Source organism: Talpa occidentalis, unplaced genomic scaffold, assembly GCF_014898055.3.
Source record: "Talpa occidentalis isolate TD23 unplaced genomic scaffold, MPIMG_talOcc4v2.1 talOcc4.16, whole genome shotgun sequence".
Taxonomy (NCBI): domain Eukaryota; kingdom Metazoa; phylum Chordata; class Mammalia; order Eulipotyphla; family Talpidae; genus Talpa; species Talpa occidentalis.
Genome location: NW_023601653.1, coordinates 64,852,941 through 64,876,952, shown reverse-complemented (window position 1 = coordinate 64,876,952; position 24,012 = coordinate 64,852,941). Strand labels below are relative to the sequence as shown.

The following is a 24,012-nucleotide window of genomic DNA, read 5'->3' as shown; positions in this document are numbered from 1 at the left end:
AAGAAGAAATTAAAAAATTCTTTGAATTGAACGACAAGGAGGACACCAATATCCTAAATGTATTGGATGCAGCAAAAGCAGTAATAAGAGGAAAATATATAGCAATAGAAGCTCACATCAAGAAACAAGAAAGAACTCAAAGAAACAACCTAATCTCGAAGCTCAAAGATCTAGAAAAAGAACAACAAAAAAACCCAAAACCAGTAGAAGAAAATAAATAATAAAAACCAAAGCAGAAATAAATGAAATTGAAACTAAAAAAACAATCCAAAAGATCAATGAAACCAAGAGCTGGTTCTTTGAAAAAATCAATAAAATAGACAAACCCTAGCCAGGCTCACAAAGGAAAAAAGGGAGAAAGCACAAATACACAGGATCATAAATGAAAGAGGAGAAATCACAACGGACACAGCAGAAATCAAAAGAATAATCAGTAACTACTATGAACAGTTATATGGAAACAAGTTCAACAATCTAGAGGAGATGGACAAATTCCTACAACTCTACAATCACCCAAAGCTAGATAAAGAAGAAATAGAACACCTAAACAGACCAATTACAATTAGCAAAACTGAAATGGTAATCAAAAACCTCCCCAAAAACAAAAGCCCAAGACCTGATGGATTTACAAATGAATTCTACCAAACATTCAGAGACGAATTAGTGCCTATCCTTCACAAACTCTTCCAAAAAATTGAGAAGGAAGGGACAATACCAAACACGTTCTATGAAGCCAACATTACACTAATACCAAAACCGAACAAGGACAACACAAAAAAGGAAAACTACAGGCCAATCTCCCTAATGAACACTGATGCAAAAATCCTCAATAAAATTCTAGCCATCAGAATCCAACAATGTATCCATAAGATAATTCACCACGACCAAGTAGGATTCATTCCAGGGACACAAGGATGGTTTAACATCCGAAAATCAATCAACGTTATCCAACACATCAACAAAAAGAAATATAAAAACCATATGATAATATCAATAGATGCTGAGAAAGCTTTCAACAAAGTGCAACACCCATTCATGATAAAAGCCCTTGAAATTCTTGGGATACAAGGAACATACCTTAACATCATAAAGGCCATCTATGACAAGCCAACAGCCAGTATCATTCTCAATGGTGAAAAGCTGAAAGCAATTCCATTAAGATCTGGAACAAGACAAGGATGTCCACTCTCACCACTGCTTTTCAATATAATACTGGAAGTCCTAGCCAGGGCAATAAGACAAGAGAAAGACATCCAAGGAATCCAAATAGGAAAAGAAGAAGTCAAACTATCACTATTTGCAGACGATATGATATTATACATAGAGAACCCCAAAAACTCCACAGAAAAGCTAATTCAACTCATCAATCAGTTCAGTAAAGTGGCAGGATACAAAATCAACACGCAAAAGTCAGTAGCCTTCCTATACACAAACAATAAATCTGAAGAAGAAGAAATCAAAAAAACCATCCCTTTCGTTATTGAAACAAAAAAAATCAAATATTTGGGAATAAATCTAACAAAAGAGGTAAAGGACCTATACAAATAAAACTATGAAACACTGTTAAAAGAAATAGAAGAAGACACAAAGAAATGGAGAGACATCCCCTGCTCATGGATTGGAAGAATAAACATTATTAAAATGGCCATCCTTCCAAAAGCAATATACAGATTCAATGCTATTCCAATCAAAATTTCAATGTCATTCTTCAAAGAAATAGAACAATTATTGATGAAATTCATATGGAATCACAAAAAACCCCGAATAGCCAAAGCTCTCCTGAAAAAAAAAGAAGGGAATGGAGGCATCACACTCCCAGACTTCAAACTATAGTACAAAGCCATAATCATCAAAACTGCATGGTATTGGAACAAGAACAGACATACAGACCAATGGAATCGAATAGAAAATCCAGAAATAAACCCACAGATTTATGGTCAACTAATCTTTGACAAAGGAGCAAAGACTATGCATTGGAGCAAAGAAAGTTTGTTCAATAAATGGTGCTGGGAAAACTGGGTCGCTACATGCAAAAGAATGAAGCTTGACCACTACCTCACACCATACACAAAAATCAACTCAAAATGGATTAAAGAACTAGACATAAGACCTGAAACCATAAAATATATAGAAGGAAATATAGGCGAAACACTACGTGATTTGCACATCAAAGACATCTTTACAGACACATCACCCAAAGCAGTGATAGTGAAGGCGAAGATAAACAGCTGGGACTACATCAAATTAAAGAGCTTCTGCACAGCAAAAGAGACAATAACAAAAACAAAGAGAAACCCCACCAACTGGGAGAACATTTTTGCACCCAACACTAATGATAAAGGACTGATCACAAAAATCTGCAAAGAGCTGATGAGATTCAGCAACAACAAAGAAAATAATCCAGTCAAAAAATGGGCAGAAGAGCTAAAAAGAAACTTCTCTGAAGAGGAAATGCAAATGGCCAACAGGCATATGAAAAAATGTTCAACATCACTTGTCATCAGGGAAATGCAAATCAAAACTACCATGAGATACCATCTTACACCAGTGAGAATGGCACATATTAAAAAAACTAGCAACAACAAATGTTGGCGAGGGTGTGGAGAAAAAGGAACTCTTCTGCACTGTTGGTGGGAGTGCAAACTGGTCCAACCACTGTGGAAAGCTGTGTGGAGATTTCTGGACCTACTAAACATAGAGCTTCCATATGATCCAGCAATTCCACTCCTAGGTATTTACCCAAAGGACACAGAAACATCAATTCCAAAGAACACCTGCACCCCTATGTTTATAGCAGCACTGTTTACAATAGCTAAGCTTTGGAAACAACCCAAATGCCCAAAAATAGATGACTGGATCAAGAAGATGTGGTACATATATACCATGGAATATTACTCAGCATTCAAAAAAGATAAACACATGCAATTTGCAGCAACATGGATGGCGCTGGAAGGGATCATGCTCAGCGAAATAAGCCAAAGAAAAAGAAAATACCGGATGGTTTCACTCATAGCAGGAATCTAGAAAACTTAAATAAGGGACCAGGAAAATGAATAACTATAAGAAAGTGAAAATCAAAATCAACAAAAAACTATGAACCAGAGACACTTTTAGGGGGGCGGGGGCGGGAGGGGAGGGATTGGGGTCAGAATGGGGGGGCTGCAATTGTATGGGGAATATAACAATAAAATTTATTATCTAATAAAAAAAAAGAAAATGTAATCAGCAAGAAGTTGTACAGCAAATAGTTCTACATCAAGAAACGTCACATGTGTTACAGCTACTGAGTTTTTACATAAAACTACCCTAAAATAGGTTTATATTCTCAGATGATATCAGCCGTGAAACAACACTTAAATACTAAAGAACTCTGGGTAGTAGAAACAGGAAACCTTCCCAATGTAGCCTTCATTCAAAAACTTTCTAATGCATAGCTGTGAACTCAAACTTAGTCTTTTCTTTTTGAGAATAAGAAAGAAAAATGTGCTGATTTAAATCAAATATATGCATGAATAAAGAGCCCACAGAAAGATTGCTATAGTTTTATTTCAAAAATGCAAGATAATCTAATATTTGAAAGAAATAAAGATGATTTACTTCATAATCATTTTATAAAGAAAACATTTCTCATTCCAATTGATGCAAAAAGAATAAAAACATAATATCAAACCATTATAAAAAATGAGAATGTGATGGCAAGATATTAATTGGATAGTGGTGATGAAAAAGTTACCATAAACTTCATATCTAAGAATGAATATTGAAATCGTTATCCCCAAAATGGGAAAACATAGAGATCAATCACAGTAACTGCTACTCAACATTGGATATAAAACTCCGATCCGTGAAAAGCCAATTAAAAAAGGTAATTGCACTTGGAAAGAAGAAACAACATGTGACTATTTACAATAAAATAACTAACTACATCAAAATTGATAATTCATATACTCATTATAGATTCATATATTCGATTGATAAAATTAATACATAAAGTCAGGAAAAATACTGCACATAAATCCAATGAGCCAACTTCAGTTGTATTGTTTTTTACAGCACCAAATATTGCTGACAGATAGTTCAAACCTTTTTAAATGAAGTGTATTTACGAAAGCATAACATCATTTCCCTATGTCTTCTGTAAAAACACAAAGCATAATGAGAAAAAAAATCAAATTTAAGGAAGGAATAAGGTTGATGTAGATTGAAAAAATAAATAAGGTAAAGATGTGTAAACTCCAACTTACTTTAAAGATTAAATGTTCTCAAAGGTCATTGCAGAATTTTTTAAACAATTTATTGACATATAATAAATAAAGCATAAAATTCAGCCATGTAAAGTGAATAAATCAAAGCCATTTGCCATGTTCAGAGTTTGCAAACATCACTACTGTTGGCACTGAAAATGTTCCATCACTTCAAAAAGAAACAGAGAACAGATCAGTGGCCAGTTCCTCATCCCACCTCCCCTCAGTCCCTTTCTACCCTCAATACAGTTTCTGTATGAAAGTGATTTTGTCATTACTTATAACTGGACTCACACAGCAAATGAGATTTCTTTAAAAAAAAAAAAGATTTATTTATTTATGCATATAAGAACATGGGTATAGGTTAGAGGTGTGGGGGGTGACCAGATTCACCAGAGACAGAGTGGAGAACAGAACAGGCAGACTGAAGTACACTGCTGAGGGGAGCAGCAGGCTAGGCAGGAGAGGTCTGCTGAGCCATGTGGGTTGCTCCCTGTGGATCTAACTCATACTGCAGTGGCTGGCCATAGCTTGATAGCACTGTAATTAACCCCTTTGCCAACAGGGAGGCCTCCAATGATCTTTTAAAAGGTTGAAAACCACAAAAAATGACAGGCACTAAAGTAATGCTATCTGTACTTCTGGCTGAAGATACTGTATTTAAATAATTATTTTGAAAAAAATGTCATTAAAACAAAAAACAATCTCAATAATAAGACATTTCTTGAATTGGAAAGTTACACAAATAAATCCAAACTTAGTTGTTGTTTTTTTTTTTTTAATTTACATCTTATGCTTGCAATAATACATCTTTGGAAATCCACAATTGTCTGCATAATAGGTAGATTGTAGGGTAACACAGTGATAGTTAGCAGATGCTGATTCTCTTATCCTGTAATAAAGAAAAAGACATAATTCTGTTGTTATAGAATGTTGGGGCAAACCAAGGAACAACAGCATTGCTTTTAGTTGCAATGCAAGCATATTTTGAAAATGGATGAAGACAACATTTTGGAATATTGCCAGAGTTGGGACAAAGAAAAACTGAGCTTTCCTTTCTTCAATATTTATCAAGATTCTACTCACATTCAACACCATTCTTCATGTCTGTAATTTAAATTCAAAGCACTAACATCATTCTTCTTATATTACTTTTCATACCTTTCTTCTCTTAAGTTCTATAATGGTGGGGCAAACCAAGAAACACTAGCATTTTTAATGCTACTATAACATTTTTTAGGTTTTTTTGTTTGTTTGTTTGTTTAAATAATAAATTTTATTTTTATATTCCCCATACAATTGCAGCCCCCCATTCTGACCCCAATCCCTCCCTCCCGCCCCCGCCCCTAAAAGTGTCTCTGGTTCATAGTTTTTTGTTGATTTTGATTTTCACTTTCTAATAGTTATTCATTTTCCTGGTCCCTTATTTAAGTTTTCTAGATTCCTGCTATGAGTGAGACCATCCGGTATTTGTGGGACCAGCACTGCAGAGGCTGCAGGCAGACTCGCAGCCCAGCACTCAACCACTGCGCCACCAGGGGAGGCCCATATAACATTATTTAAATACAACTTACTCTAGTTCAGAAGCTGACCCATTTACCAGTGTCCATGGCTGATCGCTGCCAGAACGGTAGACTCCAATCCATGACAAAGCCCGTATGAATTCCATAAATTTCTATTCAAATATAATGACTTTTCACTTACATAGGAATGTGAAAGGCTTCCTTTTTTAAAAAACACAAGTAATGTGTTCTTTCAAAATATTCTACATTTTCAGAAGGAAGAGACAGATTCCAATCGCAAACCATATACACACAGTGTGGTGAAAACTAACAGCACGATGCCAAAACTCTCACAGGTACATCACAATTATATAACATGAGCTCCTAAACATTTATAATTAGGAACTTCATTTTTGTTGTCATGTGAACAAGGAAAAGTCTGACCAGGGTTACTGCCTGTCAGTACAAACCTACAACAGGAGGGGTTCAGGGCAGCCATTCCTCCCTGAGGTGAGGGGTCCTGTGCAACAGCAGGGCAGCCTGACAAGGGTGATGCCTCAGGACAGTGACAAGGGTCAGCAGCCAGGACACGCTTCACCTCCCACCACCAGGGACACATGAACAGGACTGGGAAGGTGGAGTTGGGACAAGTAAGGGGACCCTATGACTGAAAATACTGAACCCAGGAAGCTTCTTTTTCTCTGAGACGATGACGCTCACTTTGGGCACCTGACACATTAAACAGAATGGATTTTAAAATGTTATATCAAAAAATTCTGCAGCGAAAATTAGCAAATTGCAGATAAGTGCAATATGCATGTGGATTACTGAGGGATTACAGGGGAGTGACTTTATGAGAACGAAAACATATACACGTATGATTGCATTTCAGTTCATAGGCAAGAAAAAGATCTATGAAATCAAGAGTTAAATCAGTGATTAAATAACCAGACAGTAAGAGTGAAGAGAGAACAGACAGGGTGTCTGGGGTGCACTAGGGGCTATGACTTCTATTCAGGATCTGCTCTGCAGACACAATTTTCACTCACTGCCCGATCAAAAATACTCACCTTTCTTGATGTATATAAAACAGCTATCTTTTTAATATATATACACACATATATTATATATATGTATATTGGAATAATGGTTCTCTAAGAAAACCAAGAACTGGGTATTTAAATGTTTGTTAACTGGTTAAAGTTTTTAGTAAAATCCTCAATATCAGACAATGGAATGTTATACAAACTTGAAAATAAACTGCAAATTTGTACAAAAATCTCTGAGTTCTACACGTATAAAATTGAGTGAAATGTTTTCAATAAAGTGGTTGAGACACTGAATTTCTTACCATTTCTTCCTCAGATTCTATGTAGAGCAGCTGAGAGTTCATACACTGACAGGCTGTCACACTCTCCTTCCAGGTTTTTTTTTCAGCACTAAAGTAATAGCAGTTGTTGGAGTATGAAAACCACCCCTGTGGACAAGGGCCACAATGGTATTCTGAAGGGAAATTATGACTTATTAACTAAAATTATTTGTTTTAATAATATAAAACATATCATATACACAACTAGATATGAATATGCATGTACATAACACGTGCACACACATCACAGCTAGTACATACAACACACAATCACAGATAAGAGGTAGCTTCTCATGCTATAATTAATTTGTCCATATGGATCAAATTCACACAAGTAATATGCACTGTGTAAGTCCTGACAAGAGTAAATAAAGTCATTTTTAATAGCAGAATTGTTTATATAGATATAATAGCAACAGGACATGAGCCAATAGGCCCCATGGGTGTAGAGGTTCTAAGTGAATTTTCTTCCTGTTTTTGCAGATGATGAACCCCCTCCTATTATCTTTATTCATGAATATTTTTATTTGATTTCATAATGTATGTTTTACCAGAAAATTTGTAACCTTTTTACCCAGTCTAACATATATGCATAATATAAACTGTACTAACATCAGAATTGTGGAATCATTGTGTACCTTCCTGGTTTTTTGTTCCATTTGGGCAATCATTCTGCTCTGAGGAGAAACCATTCTGCTCTGGCTCTTCAGTAGTATCTAGAAAAATATGAGAATGCTTATAAAAATTAAACTTTTCAGTAAGTAATAATCAATTTAATATTCCAAAATTAGAAATATTGCATGTAGGTAGAGTTATAATAATAGACATATAATGATAAAATTAAGTCTCTGAAAAAAATTAACAAAAGAATAAAGATTTGGGAGACAATATCACAAAAATTTAGAGTCAAATTTCACCATCTTTTACAGTCTGTAGTCTCCAAATATCAAAAATCATTTCATAGTTTTCAATAGAGTCTTTCAGTCTCCTAAAGTGTGACTTTGAATCATGATATCTGAATCTACATAAAATAATCTTTGCAATCATTCTGTATATTTGTGCTTTGATAGGTGAGATTAACCATTCAACATTTAATTAAACTGTCAGATTAACACAATAGTTCTATTCCTTAATATTATGAGATATTAAAAGGCACTGACAATCATTGTGTGAAAAGTCCCATTATATAATCTTTCATAAATTTACCTACAGGAAATAACCAACACTGCCACAATAATGCCTATCAAGACAAGGCAGGTGAGTCCCAAGGTTCCAGCAATGCACTTCTCTGGAGGTGCTGCTAAGCCTGCAGGGAGAGAAATGGAAACACTGCGAAAGGACGGATGGAGACAGTTGTTCACTTTACACATAACAAAATCTACATGCACAGGGAGTTACAGAAATAAATTTGGACCTGTGACTTCTATCTCCCACTGGAATCTTTACTCCAGAGTATAACATTGCTTTTTTAGTAAACAATACACCCACGAATTTTTGTTTGTCAACAATTATAAATTATAACAATACCTGGAAAAAAAGACCCATCAGATTTCCTGCTAGAAAACCATATTCCAATGCCAAATTCTGATCCTCACAAATGAAAAATATGTCAGTTTATTCCCTATTCTTGGTGCACCTCCACCTCTCTGCATCTCCCAGAACAGTTCTGCTGTGCGTCTGCTAAGTATTTTTTTTCTTTTACCTTTGAGGTGACAGGACTTGCCATTCTCCTGAGGATCCCGAGCAGCATTGTGAAGACTTAATTCTGCGTAGGTTACTCCCTGCTCTGTTACGGTAGTGGAGCTTTTACTCCCTTTAGGTTTCACTTGCGGCCTTTTTGAGTCCTTTGCCAGCTTCAGCTCTGCATAGGTGATTCTTTGCTCGTTCATCTCTGCTGCTCTGTAAAGTCAGGAACTGCGCTCTGTGATAAATGTTTCTCGGCCGTTAAGAAATTGTCCCAGGGCCAGATCACTATGGGCGGAGCGTGAGCTGAGTGACAGATTCATTGCAGTTGAACAACAACATATCTGGTCGAAAGTCCTAGAGCACTAAAGTAGTATCACCAGTGGCGGATCCCATCACTCCAACATACAATGATGTAAAAAAATATTACCTCAATGAAAAAATTTAAAAAATACAAAATCCTAGGAAACTTAAACATATGTTTCATGACAGAATAAGTAGTTTTTCAAAGGCTATTCCATGCTCACATGATAGTACTGGTTGGAAAATGAAAAGCAAAAAATTTAACTAAATTTGAGAAGTTCATAACCAATATTATCTTTATTAATTAGTTATATTCCACAGCAGCATCTTAATCATTTGTGTAACTGTATTTAAATGAAAATGGTGACTTAGAAAAAATGATGCAACCATTTTTATGTCAATTTTTAAAACTAATGGTTAAAGAATGAATGTTCTATTGAAGAAATAGCAGTGTTAGCATTTCCTACACTAATAATTTTTATTTAGTATGTCTTTCATTATTGCTATATTCTGAGAAAGTTTAAATTATAATGAAATTTTGTTAATGGCATGCTAATCTCGTCCAAAACATAAACAATAATGAAAACAAAACAACAAAAATTAATATTTTAAAATACATAATTTTAAGTAACAAAAGGGATATGTAATATGATATGTATATATTGTTTCATTAATTATTGGAACAAAATTATTGGTTAAAATTTCCTGAAAGATTCTATAATTATCCAAATTAATGAATGTTACCTTAGTTGTGCAAGTAACTGCAATAAATTAAAATTCATAATTTAGTAATTCAGCCAACAGACTCTGTAATGAGTGGGATCTAGAATTAATTCTGACTTTGATACTAAATATCACGTATTAATTTTGACTCATTAAAAAAAGGAAAAATAAAACGTAATATAGAGTCTTTCAACTTAGTTTTAGTTTACTAATCTAAAATGGAAATAGGAATATCTAAGATATAATACATGTAAAATATGATACTCAACTGGACATTTCTGAGCTGTCAATAGTACATGCCTTATTTTAATTATTATTTTGATACAACCACCAAGTTTTTCCCATTTCATAACATTTATACCATGTAACCTAATTCACTAGAGAGGAATTTGTTTTATTAGTGTGGTATTTCTTGTACAATGCTTTGTTTATTTTTAAGCATTTTCTATACTTAGTTGCAAAATAGCATTTTATAGAAGCTATCTCATCTCGATTTCTGTTAACATTAAAAACTTTTATATTGACTTTTTAGAAGTGGTATTATCTTTGATCTTCATGGTGGAATGAATTCATGTAAGGGTCTAATTTTAAAGATGGAATTAAATGCAAAAAATACATAGAATTATATTTGTATCAATTACAAATTACAAAAATAAACTGTCCTTGTCATGATCTGTGAAATTTCAAGTTAAATGGCATTGATTTGCAAATCTAATTATGCACAGATATTATATACTTGACTAATGCTCCTCTGGAAAGAATTCAAATATTTTGAGAAATCCTCAAAATATTTCATTCCCTTCTTGTGTTTTACCTGAATTATTCAATAAAGAAACCAATGTTCTCTTTGATTTGATCACATATGAATTGTATATCAATTGCCTCACATCTAACCTTCATAAAATTCCACTAAAAGACATGGACCAGCAGAAAGAGAGGAGAGGAGCAACACATACCTTCTGTTGGCTAGGAAGCTGTGCATCCTTGAGTGAAGGAGGAGACACCTCCATACTGATTTTCACAGGGACTGGCCCACAGAGCATCCTACCAGCAGTGCAGGAGGGTTCCCTCTTCTCCACATCCTCACCAGCACTTGCTCTGATCTGTGATCACAAACAATATCTGTGATGCTCAGAACTGCCCTGTGAAGTTTCAAAGTGAAGCAAGAGCGGAAAAAGTAGATTTCTCATGAATGTGTCACTAGCAGTTTGAACAGGAAATTGTTTACTTGGGCTATTTTGAAGACAGTTCACCTCATCACACACCTGCAGACTATAGGAGATGATGGGTTTACAGTGTGTCATTTACGTTTTTCATTTTCAAATGCCTCTGAAATATATCAGGGGACAGAAGACTTGAACACCCATGCTTGTAACTTGTTTCCATAGCAACCATAAATGCTGAAAACTTAGGCCTTCTTAAGACTCTCTCAGATGTTTAAATTCTATTATAAAGCAAGATTCATAAATCTTGACATTATATACTTTTTCCCAATACTCTTATTATATCATTTTATATTATAATGGACAAATTAATATCATCTATTACCAATAAGTGTTTAATGATGTTTGTCACTAATTATTCTAAAAAATCACTACATTTCCAAATTTTCTATAATAGCAAATGTCAATATCTAAACTTCTCAACATATCTTCCTTAGTTCTTAAAATTGCTGAATTCAATTTTATTCTTTATAAATAAGCTGCTTAGATTACCACTGATAAAAAAAAAACAATATTAAAGCATATTGTCATTCCAGTGACTGAAATAGTACCAACATTCATTCATTCATCCTCCAATTATAATCATGTTTTAATAGGAATACTTGTTGTAAATTATAAAAACCTAAGGGTACTTTACTTATGTAAAGGAATTACAAAAGTAACTTTCAAAAATCTCACTGAACCAAAAATTGGGGAGAGTAGAAAAAAATAGACTTTTAAAAGTCTATTATCACAGAAATGCAAATCAAGATCACAAGGAGATACCACATCATACCTGAGAGAGCTCTATATCAAAAAGATCAGAAAAATCAAGTGTTGGTGAGGATGAAATCTATGGTCAAACAATATAAAGTCTCAGAAATTATTCAAAATAATAAGAGTTGCTATAATTTATGATATATATATAGAAACAGTCATACAAGGTATGTGTATATATATATATATATATACATATACATACAAACATTTGAATGCATATATAATTTGTGACTGTTTCTAGTTTGAATATCCAGTGATCCTTCAATAGATGAATTGGAACTCAATAACAAGCAAAGATACCCTTTTCAGGTTAAGTATCAGCGTTATCACAGATGTGGCCTGAGTTTCATCCCCAGAGAGGGAGCTGACTCACATGGCCTAACAGACCTCTCCTGTCTCCCAGCTACTCCCTTCAACAGTGTATTTCAGTAGACCCTCCTGTTCTGCTCCCCACTCTGTCTCTGGTGAATCCTCTCATGAGCCCACCCCCACACCTTTGCTCTACACCCCAGTTCTGCATGCATAGATATAAAATCATTATTTTAAATGATTTTTAAAAATTTATATGCATATAAGAAGTGGGGTTTAAGCTAGAAATGCAGGGGGTGAGAGGATTCACCAGAGACAGAGTTGGGAAAAGAATAGGGAGGTCTACTGAGACACACTGGGGAAGGGAGCAGTGGGAGAGAGACAGGGAGGTTTGCTGTGCCATGTGGGTTAGCTCCATGGCTTGGAGTTCAACTCATACCACAGTGGATGGCTATTGCTTGACAGTACTGAGACTTTCACCCCAGAGCCACCAGGGAGGCCCTCCAAAAAAAATCTCTAAAAAAAAAATATCCTTTATATATGATGACAAAATAAATTCATTCTCATGAAAAACTATTTAATGAATAGAACTAATTTCAAGATGACTATAACTGAAGGATATGTTTAAAGAGCTTCTAAAGGGCCTTCCTGCTGGCCTAGGGTTAACTGTCTAAGTTATCGTTACATATTATATTTAAATATAAGTAATTATGAAGTAGCAAAATTGGCAGGCCAAAAGCTTTCAACACATGGCAACCAAGACCTAAAAAAAAGAACACCTCAGGTCTCCCTGGTGGCACAAGGGGTTAAGTACAGCACTGTGAAGCTATCCACAGCTCAGCAGCATGAGTTCAATCCCCTGCAGGCTAGGGTACTACCCACATGGCACAGCAGAACTCTCCTGACTTGCCCACTGCTCCCCTTAGCAGTGTATTACAGTCAGTCTGCCTGTTCTGTTCCCCACTCTGTCTCTGGTGAATCCTCTCACCCCCACACCCTCCACACCTGTGGCCTACACCCAAGATCTTCTGGAAGGAAGGAGGGAAGGAAGAAAAAAACTGAAAGAGAAAGAAGAAAACTTAAAGCTGTCAATGTGATGTAAAAAATCCCTCAGAAAAGCTAGTGAAGGAGATGCAACAAAACTCATAAAATCAAACGAATGAATTAAGAAAAAAAGTTAATGGTAAGAATGTAAAATTGTGTTTTTATTTAATTAAAAAGAGATCTTTAATTGTTTACCTTGGAATCTCATGGCCTCCACATGCTTATTCAAACATCAAGTGCTTTTTCATTGCTAGCAGTTTATCATTTGCATGTATTTATGCATTTTTGATTGTAGTAAGTTTATGAGAACTGTTTATGGGGAAACTTGCAGGGAATCTTGGATAATATTGACACATATGGTTTAGAACAAAAAGTGAAGAAAAAAGTAAAATATAAATCTCAGATATGGAGGTCATTAAATTAGTATTTGATAGCCAATTCAGAGCATGTGGGAAGCAAAAACTAACTTTTTCCATGTTGTCTTAGAGTCACACATACACACACACACACACACACACACACACACACACCAATGGTGGTCTGTAAAGGAGAGGCCTCATTAAATGAAGGTCAAAACAGCATATTAAATGTGAATGTCTTATTTTATCCACAAGTTTATACTCATTAATTAATAATAAATACAAATTTCAGATTAGAACTTTTAGAACACCAGATTGGACCCGCACAAATGTGTCCATCCTGTGTTCTCTTTGGATCTGACTGCCTTAAGAGTCACACACGTTTTTCTACAGTGATTTTGAAAACATATTTACTGATATAGAAATTTTAGACAGTCACCATCTTCCTCTAAAAGAAGTACTGAAATAAATACTGTTAATTCTCAAGTGCAGAATAAGAACCCATTATGTTCCACACCCCAGGAACTTGAATCGAAAGTTAAACACAAGAAAGCTTCTACTTTGGCCTTTTATCAATGACTTCTCTGTGACTCTTTCTATTCTAAACCCACCCATTTTTGGCATCCTCCTAACATCATTCTTTATAATTATATAGTTGAGTTGAGGAACATGTGATCTGACTGAACCTCCCTGTACAAGGCATCACACCATGCCCATCAAGAGTACCCACAATCCTCAACCATAGTTCATTGAGTTCCCCTTGCCACCTTGAAATTCTCACCACCAATTCTCCTGTGAACCATCACCATAGTCCCTTGTGCTCTTCCCACCCATTTTGATCCTACTCTTTTCTCTGCCTCTGCAGAATGTCTCTGGTTTATACTTGCTTGTTGATTTTGAATTTCACTTTATTGTAATTGCTTTATTTCCCCCTGATCTCTTATTTGGATCTTCTACATTCCTCCTATAAGTGAAACCATCTGGTATTTTTCTTTCTCTTTCTGCCTTATTTCACTGAGTATTATCCCTTCCAGCTCCATCCATATTGCTGTGAATAGCATGAGTTTATCATTTTTTATTTTTTATTGTACACATTGTGCATTTTATTTTTTTAAGATTTATTTTATTTTGTATTCCCTTACAATTGCACCCTCCTTATTTTGACCCCAATCCCTCCTCTCCCTGCGCCCACAGAGTGTGTCTTTTGTTTATAGTTGCTTGTTGATTTTGATTTTTTCTTTATTATAGTTATTCTTTTTCCTGCTTCCTTATTTAGGTTTTCTAGATTCCTGCTATGAGTGAGACCATCCGGTATTTTTCTTTTTCTTTCTGGCTTATTTTGCTGAGCATGATCCCTTCTAGCTCCATCCATGTTGCTGCAAGTTGCATGAGTTTATCATTTTTAATTGCTGAGTAATATTCCATTGTGTATATATACCAAATCTTCTTGAACTTGTCATGTATTTTTCCAAAATTAGTTTAAAGATTAAATGTTCTCAAATATTTTCACAGGATTTTTTAGAAACAGCTTTATTGAGATATAATTAATAAAGCATAAAATTCAGCCATTTAAAGTGAATAAATCAAAGACATTTTGCATATTCAGAGTTTGAAATCTCACTACTCATAACACTGAAAAAAAGTTACATCATTTCAAAAAGAAACGGAGCACCAATCAGTGACCAGTTCCTCATCCCACCTACCCTCAGTTCCTGGGAACCCCCAATCCACTTTCTGTATTAAAGTGAATTTGCCATTACGTATAACTGGACTCACACAACAAATCATCTTTCTTAAGGTTGAACGTCATGAAATGATGAAAAAAATATGTCGGGCACAAAAGTAATGTTATCTGTATTTTTTGCTGAACATAGTGCATTTCAAAAATTATGTTGAAAAATGTCATTAAAACAAAAATCAAATTTACTGTATTATTTCTTGAAATGGAAAGTTACACAAAGAAATCTAAACTTAGCTTTTTTTTTTTAATTTAAGGCTTAAGCTTGCAATAATACATATATGGAATATCACAATTCTCTGCATAATATTCAGATTTTAGCATAACACAATGATAGACAGCAGGTGTTAGATTTCACATCCTGTAACAAAGAAAAAGGCATAATTCTGTTGTTATATAATGTTGGTGCAAATCAAGAAACAATAGCTTATTTTTAAGATTTATTTATTTATTTATTTATTTATTTATTTATTTATTTATTTATTTATACAAGCACTGGGTACAGTCAGAAGTGTGGAAGGGTGAGAGAATTCACCAGAGCCAGAGTGGAGAGCTGAACAGGCAGAGTGACGAAGAACACTGCTGAGGGGAGCAGCGGGCGGCAGGAGAGGTCTGTGCGCCATGTGGGACCCTCCTCCGGTGGCCGGGGAGCAGCCGGGGATCAAACCGGCGCTGCAGAGGCTGCAGGCAGCTTCGCAACCCAGCGCTCAACCGCTGCGCCACCGGGGAGGCCAACAATAGCATTTTTTAATTCTACTATAGCATAGCATTATTTAAATAAAACTTACTGCAGTTGGGAAGTTGACCCATTTATAAACATCCATGGCTGATCGTTGTCATTTTGGTCGACTCCAATCCATGACGAAACTGATATGGATTTCATAAATTTCTATTCAAACATAAAGAAGTTTTACTTACACAGGAATGATGAAAGCCTTCATTAAAAAAAAAAAAAAAAAAACAACAGGGTCTTCGTGGCGCAGTGGTTGAGCGCTGGGTTGCAAAGTTGCCTGAAGCCTCTGCAGCGCTGGTTTGATCAATGGCCGCAGGGTGAAGGTCCCACATGGCACGCAGACCTCTCCTGCTGCCCGCTGCTCCCTTTAGCAGTGTACTTCGTCATTCTGCCTGCTCTGTTCCCCACTCTGGCTCTGGTGAATTCTCTCACCCTCCCGCACTTCTGACTGTACCCAGTGCTTGTATAAATAAATAAAGAAATCTTAAAAAAAAAAAAATAAGTAATGTGTTCTTTCACAAGATTCTACATTTTCAGAAGGAAGAGAAAGATTCTAATCTCATACCACATACACATGGTGTGTTGAAAACTATGGTGCCTGAAACCACAACCTCTTACCAGCACATCATCTTTACATAACAGGAGCTCCCAAACATTTATGCTTAGGAACATCACTCTTCTTGTCATGTGAACAAGGAAAATTTTGATCTAGGTCTGCGGCCTGTAAGCACCAACCTACAACAGGAGGGGGCTCAGGGCAGCCATTCCCCCCTGAGGTGAGGGATCCTGTTGGGCAACACCAGGGCAGCCTGACAAGGGCAATGCCTCAGGACATGACAACAGTCAGCAGCTGGGACACGCTTCACCTCTCTGCACCATAGGAAACATGAGCAGGTCTGGGAAGGTAGAGTCGAGAAAACTAAGGGACACCCTATGACTGAAAATACTGAACCCAGAAAGTTTCTTTACCTCTGAGTAGATGACACTCAATTCCGCAATTGAGATTGAGGCATTAAACAGAATGGATTTTAAAATGTTATATCATAAAATTCTGCCATGAAAATTAGCAAACAGTAGTTAAATACAATATGCAGATGAATTACCAAGAATTATAGTGAAGTTATGGGACAGGAACAAAAGTATACACCATATGATTGCATTTCAGTTCACAAACAAGAAAAAAGATCTATGAAATTAAAAGTGGAGTCAGTGGTTAAATGACCAGAGAGCAGGAGTGAAGAGAGAACACACAGGGTGTCTGGGGTGTACTGGGGGCTGGGACTTCTATTCATGATCTGCTCTGCAGATACAATTTTTTCATTCACTTGGTGATTAATCTTCCAGATCTCAATATGCTTGTCTTTTTTGATGTGTATTAAACAGCAATCTTTATTTAATATATATAAACACACATATTATATAGATTTTATATGTGTATATATATATATATGAAATATAGTTCACTAAGAAAGCCAAGAACTAGGTTTTTCAAGTGTGCATTAATGGGTCAAAAATTTTAGTAAAATCCTCAACATCAGACAATGCAATGTTAAACAAACTTTAAAATAAACTACAAATTTGTACAAAAATATATATGAGTTATTTAAATATAAAATTGACTGGAATACGTCTTAAATAAAGTGGTTGAACACTGAAATTCCTTTTTTTTAAAGATTTATTTATTCATGCATAAAATAACCGGGGTATAGGCCAGATGTGCAGGAGGGTGAGAGGTTTCCCCAACGACAGAGCAGGGAACAGAACAGGCAGACTGACTTAAATACACTGCTGAGGGGAGCAGCAGGTGAGACAGGAGAGGTCTGCCATGCCATGTGGGTATCTCCCTGGATGACCAGTCTTGAACCTGCACTGCATAGATTGAGGGCAGCTTCACAGCACTGTGCTCAACTGCCTGAGCCACCAGGGAGACCCCGACACTGAAATTCTTACCATTTCTTCCTCAGTGTCTATGTAGAGCACCTGAGACTTTTTACTCTGACAGTCTGTCACACTCCCCTTTCAGGTTTTTTTTTTTTTTTTCAGCACTAAAGTAATAGCAGTTCTTGGAGTATATAATCCACTCCTTTGGATTATGGTCCACAATGATATCCTGAAAAGAGATTATGAATTATTACCAAAAAATCTTTGCATTAATAAAATAAAGCATATATATATATATATATATATATATATATACATGCCGAGATATGAACATACATGTACATAACACATGCACACACCTTACAGCTGGTGCATATAACACACACTCACAGAGAAAGGGCAGCTTCTCATGCAATAATTTACATATCCATAGCAACCAAACTCACACAAAAAAATATCCATTCTATCTGTCCCAACAAATAGTAAATAAAGTCTTTTTTAATAGTAAAATTGTTTATACATATAACAGCAGCAGGACATGATCCAATTGGCCAAATGGGAATGGAAGTTCTAAGTGAATTTTCTTCCTGTTGTTGGATATGATGAACCCTTCCGATTACCCTTATTCATGAATATTTATTATTTATTTTATGATGTTTGTTCTAACAGAAAATTTGTTACCATGATTACCTAGTTTAACATATATACATAATGCAAACTGTACTAACATCAGAATTTTCAAAATCATTGTGTACCTTTCTGGATCTCTTTTTTTTTTTTAAGATTTCCTTATTTATTTATACAAGCACTGGGTACAGTCAGAAGCACGGTAGGGTGAGAGAATTCACCAGAGCGGGAGCAGAACAGGCAGACTGACAAGATACACTGCTGAGGGGAGCAGCGAGCACGGCAGTAGAGGTCTGCGCAGCATGTGGGACTCTTGCCGCGGGCCGGGATCGAACCGGTGCTGCACAGGCTGCGGGCGGCTTCGCAACACAGCGCTCAACCGCTGCGCCACCGGGGAAGTCCCTCTAGATCACTCTTGCTGGGGAGAAATCCTTCTCTTCTGGGGAGAAATATACCGGCACTCCCTATATAATAGCTAGAAAAAAAAAAAAATAAAATAATCCTTATAAAATTAATAGTGCTCTAAGTAAATCCTAATCACTACAATATTTCTAAATTAGAAATGTATGTTGGTAGAGATATAATAAAAATCTATAATAAAGTTGAGTTTATGAAAAAAATAATAAAAAAATAAACCTTTGGGGGAAAGTGTCACAAAAAGTCGTATTTCACCATCTCCTACAGCATGTGATTACCAACTCTCAATTAATTCATAGTTCTCAATAAAAGTCTCTCATTGTCCTAAACCATGTCATTGAATCATGATTTATGAATCTATAAAAAACTCTCTGTGTAATTATTCTGCATATTTATACTTAGACAAATACAGAGCAACCATTCAACACTTAATTAAAACCATACATTTAAAACGAATATTCTCCTTAATGTCTGAATTTTAGAGCACTGTTAATCATCAAGTATAAACATGTCTCTTATAATCTTTCAAAATTTTCTTACCAGGAATAAGGAATATGTTTTTTATTATCGAGGACATCAAGACCAACCAGACGATAATCAGGACCTCAGCAGCAATCTGCCCAGGGGGTAATGGCGAGTTTGCAGGGGAGAGAAATGGAAACACTGAGAAAAAAATGGAGACAAATGTTGACAGTTTACAGACACGAGAACCCACCTGCACAAGGAGTCACGTATGGAAGTTTGGATTCCAAGTCCACATCTCCCATTGTAATCTTGCCCCCAGAATATGCTGCATTTCAGTAAACATAATGCTCTATGAGATGTAGTCAGACTCCAGCTCCAATAATGCAGGAACAAAATTAGTCCTCACATTACAGATTAGAATGACATAGTCATATTTCAAGCTCCAACTCGCACACGGGAGAACTCTGTGAGCTTATCCCCCATTCTTTCTACACACCAGCACCCCATTCACACAGCCCAGAGCAGTTACATGCATGTCTATTAAAAGGTTTATCTTTGTACGCATAGTACTTGTCATTCCCTTGAAGGTCCTGAGAAGTATTTTGAAGATGTCATTCCGCAGATGTTGTTTGCTATTCTGTTGATGAAGTGGGGCTTTATGTGCCCTTACCTTTCATTTGCTGTCGTCTTGGGTCCAGATTCACCTCTGGGTAGTTCTTTACTTGGTCATTCATCCTTGCTGCTGAGTAGTGTCAGGGACAGAGCTCTCTAATAATTGCAGGCAAGTCTTTCTAAACGCTGCGCATGATGACCAGATCCCTAGTGTATTCAGGTGGGAGGAGCATGTAGAATAATAAACTCATAGTGCAGTTGAATAATAGACAATCAGATTAAAGTTTCCTTAGAGGTAAAAAAATGTGTTGCATAATGTGAAATAATTTTTAAAATTGCTATTTTATTTTTCACACAATTCTAATGGTTGGAGGAATAGAAGACCAAATATCAATGGCATAAATTTCACAAATAACAACAGTCACACTAATTTAAAGTCATCATCCATAAAATATTTTGAAACTATTAGAATAACTGTCTTAAAGTGCTATATTAGAAAACAATGTGTTAACATTTACAATTTTTATATCTATTGATAATTAGACTGACCAGTCTATAGTGTGTAACAGTTGTGTTAGAATATGTATTAAATTCCCACTCTAAATTACCTTTAACTGCGACTGACATTTATTATTAAAAGGGATGATAGGTTAAAATACAATATTTTTCTCAAAATATTATACAGTTCTAAGAAATTAAAATTTTGAGGAATATTTACTATATAGAAAATGTGACATTAACTTCTTGAAATTCTAAACAATATTGACAAGGCAAAGATTTTGAAATGACATTTATTTTATGCAAGAAGTTGGTTAATGAGTGAATAGAAAAGATAAAAATGTAAAAAGTGATAAAAATCATTTAGGGGGCAACGCTGTTGGTTCAAACTTCCAGAAGGATTGTAATTGTAATAAATCAGATAATGCAATTTAATAAATGAATCAATGAGCTCCCCAGAGTGTGGAATCTGAAATTAATCCTGGCTTTGAAACCTACAAAATTTACATAGAGTGTACTGATTTTGCTTACAAATCTAAAACTGGAATAAACACATATATGCTATACATGTAGAACACTTAACATTCAACCTGCCCTTTCTAAGCTCTCAAAGTCAGTTATTTTGATTATTGTTCTGACAAACTGAAATAATATTTCTGATTCATATCAGTAAGACTATATAACATAGTTCCTGAGACAAGTCTCTTTATCAGTGTTGTGTATCGTTTTGGATAAGTGTAGTTCAATTAAAAACAAAAAAATTTTGATACTTTATAAGTAAGTTAGAATTTTATGTACTACTTCATTCTCATTTGTATTAACAATTGAATTAGTTTTACTAAGATTAAGAAAATGTATGAGGTATTACTTTTGACCTTGAGGATTAAATGATATAATTTTAAGAATCTATGTTTAAAGGCTGGACTTAACAATAAATCATATATAGAATTATATCTGTACTGATTGCAAACTCCAGATAAACTACTCCATGTCACCATGTTTATGGGATTTTGACAAGTGTGTATTGATTTAAAAACCCAATTATCCTTGTATATATGCACTTGAGGAATTCTCCACAGTAAAGCACATGAATATTTAAAATAACGTATAATATGTTTCATATTTATGCTTATTCTCCCAACCTAAATTATTCAATAAAAATACCAAAATTCTATATAATTTGATTGCACAGCAATTGTTGTATCATAAACAGCATTTGTAATCAATGACATGAGCTGGTAGAGAAACAGGAAAGTAGAAACACACACCTTCTCTTGATCAAAGAGTGGAGTATCCTCTAGTGGGTGACCTGGTTACTCATGGAAAGAAACAACATCTGTGGTTTACAGAGACTCTCCTATGAAGCTGCAGAGTGAAACAACACTAGAAAAAGGTAGATTTCTTGCCAAAGTGTAACTTAAAACTTGAGCAGGAAATCCTAGCTATTGTGAAGGCAGTTTCTCATCACACACCTCCAGAGCAGAGAAGACTGAACTTGTTGGGTGTCATTTAGTGTGTCCATTGACAAATGCCTCTAAGAAAGTGTGTTCCTATTCTAAAAGATATCAGGGGACAAAAGACTTTACCATACTTGGCTGCTAATTGCTTCCATCTCAACCACAAACACACAAAAACTGTAGTTAAGTTTATAGTAGATGTTTCACTGTTAGACAAGGTTGCTGAATATTGGCATTACATATCCTTTTCTCATACTCTCACATGTCAATTCTATTATAATGTAAACATTCTAAAACCATAATCTCCTAAGTAATATATATTAAGTAAGATGTTACTAATATCCTGAAGAATTACAATTGTTTAGATTTCCATTGATAAAAATTGTCTCTTGGCATGATAAAGCTTTCAAAAGGATTGAATTATATCACCATTCCATGATTGAAATATTAAATAATTTCTCATTATGCTTTTCATCGATTCATCCTCTAATGATAATATAATCAACAAGTGATTACTTACAAAAAGTCTGTGTTTTCATAGGAATATTTGTTGTAAATATGGCAATAGTCCAACCCTAACTGTTGAGGGGAAAAAGAGTTGATTTTTTAAAATGTCACTTAACCAAAAAATTGAAGGACAGAAAAAGTAGGTTTTTAAAGCACAAAGTCACACTACTCATTATTAAAAGAATTGTAAAACATTCTAGTTTAAAAGAAAATTCTCTAACAGAATTCAAATAAAATAGTGAGTAACCATAAAAATGAAATTCCTACATGATTTTGAATATCGTGATATGTCTATTCTATGAGTCAAAGAGATGATAGAAATGCATGTTCACAACATCATATGAATTTGAAGGAAAATATGAAAGTAATATTCTATCTTTTGAATTCAAATTGCCTTACATGCACATATTGTTCAAAATTGAAAGGGCAGAAATCTGAGCATGCATCAAAGAAATTGAAAATGGCAAAGCCAAAAGAAGGAAATATTGTCTAAAAAAACAGAAGAAAAAAATGTATAGCACAAATGACAAAGAAAAAATTGTTAAAGAGCATGAAGAAAACAAATGTATTCTCATGTAAAAACTTAATACCAGCTTTATGCTACTGAAGAAAAATATTGAGAAGCTATGTCTCTTGTATCTAGATTATGCATGAGAAAACCATTGTGGCTTTTGTTTCTTAAAAGATTTATTTCATTTATTTATGCATACAAATAAAGGGCTGTTGGCTAGAAGTACAGGAGGTGAGAGGATTCACCAGAAACAGAGTGGGGAGCAGAAAAGGCAGATCTACTGAAATCCACTGCTGAGTGGAGTTGCAGGCGAGGTCTTCTTTGCCAAGTGAGTTTGCTCCCTGGCCTGGGATAGAACGCAGGGTATAGTTTCTTGAGGATTGCTTGACAGCACTGAGACTAACCCCTGAGACATAAGGAAGGACTCACTTTACAGTTTTTAGTAGGTATACCAGATAAAAAGCCAGTATTATGAATACATTTTAATATCTATATGAAATAGAAAAATTGTACAAAATGCAATCACCCAAAAATTGTACAGCAAATAGTTCTAACTGAAGAAACTTCACAGGTGTTAGAGCTACCGAGTTTTTACATAAAACTCTCCTAAAGCAGGTTTACATGCTCAGATGATATCAGCAATGAAATGACAGGTGAACACTAAAGTTTTTCGACACGAAGGCTTCCAACTAGTAGAAAAACAGAAATCCTTTTTTACAGTAGCCTTGATATAAGACCTGTCAAATGGGTAGATGTGAATAAAATATAGTCTAATCTTTTGGTGAAATAAGAAAGAAAAATGTGCTGATCTAAATAAAATGTATACATGGATAAAAAACACACCAAATGATTGCTGTAGTTTTATTACAAAAATGCAAGATGATCTTATATTTGAAGGAAATAAAGATAATTTACTTATAAACATTTTACAAAGAAAGCATTTCTCATTCCAATTCATGCAAAATGAATAAAAACATAACATCAAACGTATAAAACTATTACAAAAATGAGAATGTGATGGCATGACATGAATTTGAGAGTGATGATG

The 24,012-nt window shown here is 35.0% G+C and overlaps 1 protein-coding gene across 1 annotated transcript; it reads right to left on the bottom strand.

Annotated features, from left to right (window-relative positions):
- Positions 1 to 3,646: 3,646 nt before the first annotated feature.
- Positions 3,647 to 9,110, bottom strand: LOC119247719 (NKG2-A/NKG2-B type II integral membrane protein-like). Its single transcript, XM_037514362.2, has 6 exons — positions 8,818 to 9,110; positions 8,326 to 8,421; positions 7,754 to 7,831; positions 7,098 to 7,249; positions 5,819 to 5,919; positions 3,647 to 5,136 (listed from the first exon to the last, which is right to left on the bottom strand). The coding sequence occupies exons 1-6, from the start codon at positions 9,002 to 9,004 to the stop codon at positions 5,028 to 5,030; spliced, it is 723 nt and encodes a 240-aa protein (XP_037370259.1). The 5' UTR covers positions 9,005 to 9,110; the 3' UTR covers positions 3,647 to 5,027.
- Positions 9,111 to 24,012: the final 14,902 nt, after the last annotated feature.

Coding starts and splice junctions, on each gene's coding strand:
- LOC119247719 (XM_037514362.2), bottom strand. CDS start 9,004: ATGAACGAGCAAAGAATCACCTATGCAGAGCTGAAGCTGGCAAAGGAC. Junction 8,422..8,817: donor CAAGTCCTGTCACCTCAAAG/GTAAAAGAAAAA, acceptor CTCTCCCTGCAG/GCTTAGCAGCACCTCCAGAG. Junction 7,250..7,753: donor TGGAACAAAAAACCAGGAAG/GTACACAATGAT, acceptor ATTTCCCTTCAG/AATACCATTGTGGCCCTTGT.